Source organism: Cystoisospora suis (genome assembly GCF_002600585.1).
Source record: "Cystoisospora suis strain Wien I chromosome Unknown contig_8504, whole genome shotgun sequence".
NCBI classification, from domain to species: Eukaryota; Apicomplexa; class Conoidasida; order Eucoccidiorida; family Sarcocystidae; genus Cystoisospora; species Cystoisospora suis.
The window spans coordinates 1-3,503 of record NW_027161282.1 but is presented as its reverse complement, the minus strand read 5'-3'; the positions used below and the strand labels follow the sequence as shown (position 1 = coordinate 3,503).

The window sequence follows — 3,503 nt, the reverse complement described above, 5'->3', positions numbered from 1 at the left end:
CCCCCGCAAAGAGAGTAAGTGTATCTCTGTGTTCTCTCTACCTGTGCTGTCTATACACTCATATATACATGCAAAGTCCATAGCCTCGACCCACCCCTCGCTATCTCTTTTAACTAACGAATGAAAGGCCACGGAAACAAGAGCCTATTCAAGCAAAANNGACAGAGAGGGGAGAAGAAAAGAACAAGACGAGGATGACGAAGAGCACAACAGACCTGATCGGCAAGAGCTTTGCTAGGAGAGACGTAGACAATGGTGGCGCAATTGGAGAGTCTAAGGACAAGCTCCATGGCATAGAAGCAAATGAAGGTCTTTCCTGAAGACGTAGGGGCCGTCACAAAGGCACTCTCGTAGCGATCGATCAAATCCAGTAAATGAACCTACAGACACAGAGACAAGAAAAGAAAGATAGAAATTTAGATAGATAAATTGATAGATAGATAGATAAAGATAGAGTGAGGAATAGAAAGAGAGAAGAAAGAAAAAGCAAACAAAAGACGAATAGAGATTTTACCTCTCTTTTCTTCTTCTTTTTAGCACACATACACAGACACACACGTGCGCATATCTCAATAAAGCGGGGAGTGGCTCGTCACCCCTATGCCTACTACTTGCCCATTACCTACAGGCATACATACATATCTCTGGAAGATAGATGAAGACAGGTGGATCAAGGATGAATATATACATCAAAGACAGATGGAGATGGGTGAGTAAAGTTGAATAGACTAAGATAGATCATGTATGTGACGGGGCATCTATGTATGCAAGATGAACGCCGTGGGAAGTTAGCTCAATGTGCTTGTGTGTCTGTAGTATCTATCTATCTATGCATGTATGTATGAATTTGTATGTATGAATATGTATGTATGCATGTATGTATGAATATGTATGTATGCATGTATGTATGTATGTATGAATATGTATGTCTATGTATGTCTATGTATGTATATGTATGCGTGTATGTATGCGTGTATGTATGTCTATGTATGTGTGGGTATCTCTCCCTAGGTGCAGATTGTTGTATGTCGGTTTATACCTGCCAGTAATCCGGTGTGAAAAGGACGCGTGGATCTTTCTTCGCTCTCGAGCCAGTCGTTCTCTCGAAATCTCCGCCCATAAAACGTAACTGAACATGCGCCTCCTAGACAGAACGCAGAAAGGACAAAAGAACGAAAAGGGGAAAGAAAAGAAAAGAAACAAAGAGGGGAAGATAAGAAAAAGCAGCTAGCGAACGTGACCAGCCAGTGGACATGAGCGGCTGTATGTACACCGGAGCGTATGGAATGAAGTATAGAAAAAAGCAAAAGAAGAGAAGGATCGGCCGCTAGCTTGCCTATCTAGGTATATATATATATATAGTGTAGGCCCGTGCATCTATGTATATCTCTAGCTATAGATGGTACATTAATGGATTTCTTTGAGACTTTCAACTCTTATGCCTCTAGGGAAGGAAATACAAAACAAACAGAGAAAGAAGAAAGGAGCGGGTCATAAAGTCACTTCTTCTTTACCCTAGTCACACGGAGAAAAGCAATGAGAAGAAAAAGACGATAAAGAGTTGAAAAGTCAAGACACTCCCACCTTATATATCATGTAGGAAAAAGTATAGCTAGCTTATAGATATATATATATATATATATTTTCACACACCCATCTATCTATATATATATCTATATATATACTGAGAGACACATCAATGGTCTAACAGAACATATCGAAGTAGAACAAGCCTTTCTCTTACATATGTATGTACATATGTATATGCTTCCCTAGATAGATACGCAGATGTATACATACTTATACGTATATATATATATACATATAGATATGTCGCTTCTGACTACGAAAGAAGAGGAGAGAACAATCGAGAAAGAAAGACATAGACAACAGACCACGAAGTGCTTCTTTTCTTTTTCTCTCTCTCTCCTTTTTCTTTCTTTTTGCGTGGTTTGTCTTACAGATCCATTTTTGACACGGAAGTCGTAGACCGCTGCACGGGAGACCCTGTGTATGTTCAGTGCCTTCGATTCCTCGCTCTCTTCTTCTCCAAGACACCCTTCCTTCTTCTCGTCGTTTTCCTTGCCTTCCTTGGTCGCATCTTTCTTCTTTCCTTTCTCCTGATCCACATCCACCAAAGAAAGAAAGAAAGAGGGAGAAAGCAGGAAAGAGTGACGAGAAAGAAAAGGGAGGTACACGACAGAAATACGACTCATTCAGAAAGGCAGTTAGACAAGAGAAAGGAAAGACCACCGTAAGACAGAAGAAGAAGAAAAGAGGAGAAGAAGAAGAAAAGAGAAGAAGAAGACAGATAATGATGAAGATGAAATGGGTAGCGCATGCAAACAAATCACTGGTCGTCAAAAAAGAAGAAAAAGACCGGGGTCACTGTCTTTACGTTTTCAAGTGTATATACAGCGGGAAACATGAGAAGCTTCCTCACTTCTTTTTGCATCTATCTCTCACAGAAAGATCCAAATGTGACTTCATTCCAAAGGCTTTTTCTTCCTTTCTTACGCGAAACAACGACAGAGAGAGAAAGAGAAAGACATGCGAAGAGAATTCCCCTATCGATCGGTCTATCTCTAGCTCATCTGTCTATCTTCTGTGAATAATCTACCTGTCTCTCTATCTGTCTCTATGTGACGTATCAATCTAAATGTCTGAGGAAACTTGATCTCCCCATGTAGCTGATCGAGGTGTATAGACACATGAAGACACACGGACTAGCTAGGGGAAGAAGGCTGCAAGGGACATACATGCTGATGACTAGACAGAGAGAGATCTAGATACCTCTCTCTCTATGTATATGTATATGAAGACACATAGATGCAGTGAAACACGCCTTCTTCATATATAGGGACAGGCAGATCTCCCTCTGCTTCCCACATCCACAGAGACATTTATATATACGCCTCGACAAATAGCATACATATTCATCATACCACATGCATGTATATACACATACATACACATGCATAGACATATCCAGGGGGCTCCTATATATTCTCTCTTGATACATACATACAGGTAAGAAGATCTACGTCTACACACTGTTACGCGCCCCAAGTGTTTGTCTTTAATACGATCTGCCTAGCCACACCCAAACCTTCTCAAGACACCTATCTCTCTCTCCACACAAAGCAATCTCCTCTTTTATCTATTAGTGAAAGAATCGAGATCTTTCTTGTCTGCTTTCTTCTCTTCTCTCTCTTGATCTTCTTTCCTATCTTTCTCACTTCTCTCCCCCTTACATTCTTAGCCGCTTTTTTATCTTTCTTCTGCGCCGCCGCTCCGCCTGCCTTATGATGCTTCCCGCCTGCACCTGTAGAAGAGAGCACTTCNNGAAGAGAAGAAAGCAGACAAGAAAGATCTCGATTCTTTCACTAATAGATAAAAGAGGAGATTGCTTTGTGTGGAGAGAGAATTCTCTTCTTCTTCCATTCCTTGAATATCTTTTCAGCAACGTCTGGAAAGCCGAGAGAAATGAGAGATCTTTGGAT

The 3,503-nt window shown here is 40.8% G+C and overlaps 1 protein-coding gene across 1 annotated transcript; it reads right to left on the bottom strand.

Annotated features, from left to right (window-relative positions):
• Nucleotides 1-218: 218 nt before the first annotated feature.
• Nucleotides 219-3,341, bottom strand: CSUI_010832 (dead deah box helicase domain-containing protein; the record flags this gene model as incomplete). Its single annotated transcript, XM_068070933.1, has 4 exons — nt 219-380; nt 1,040-1,144; nt 1,962-2,120; nt 3,255-3,341. Coding segments are annotated over 4 exons (513 nt in total), but the record flags the coding sequence as incomplete, so codon positions are not given.
• Nucleotides 3,342-3,503: the final 162 nt, after the last annotated feature.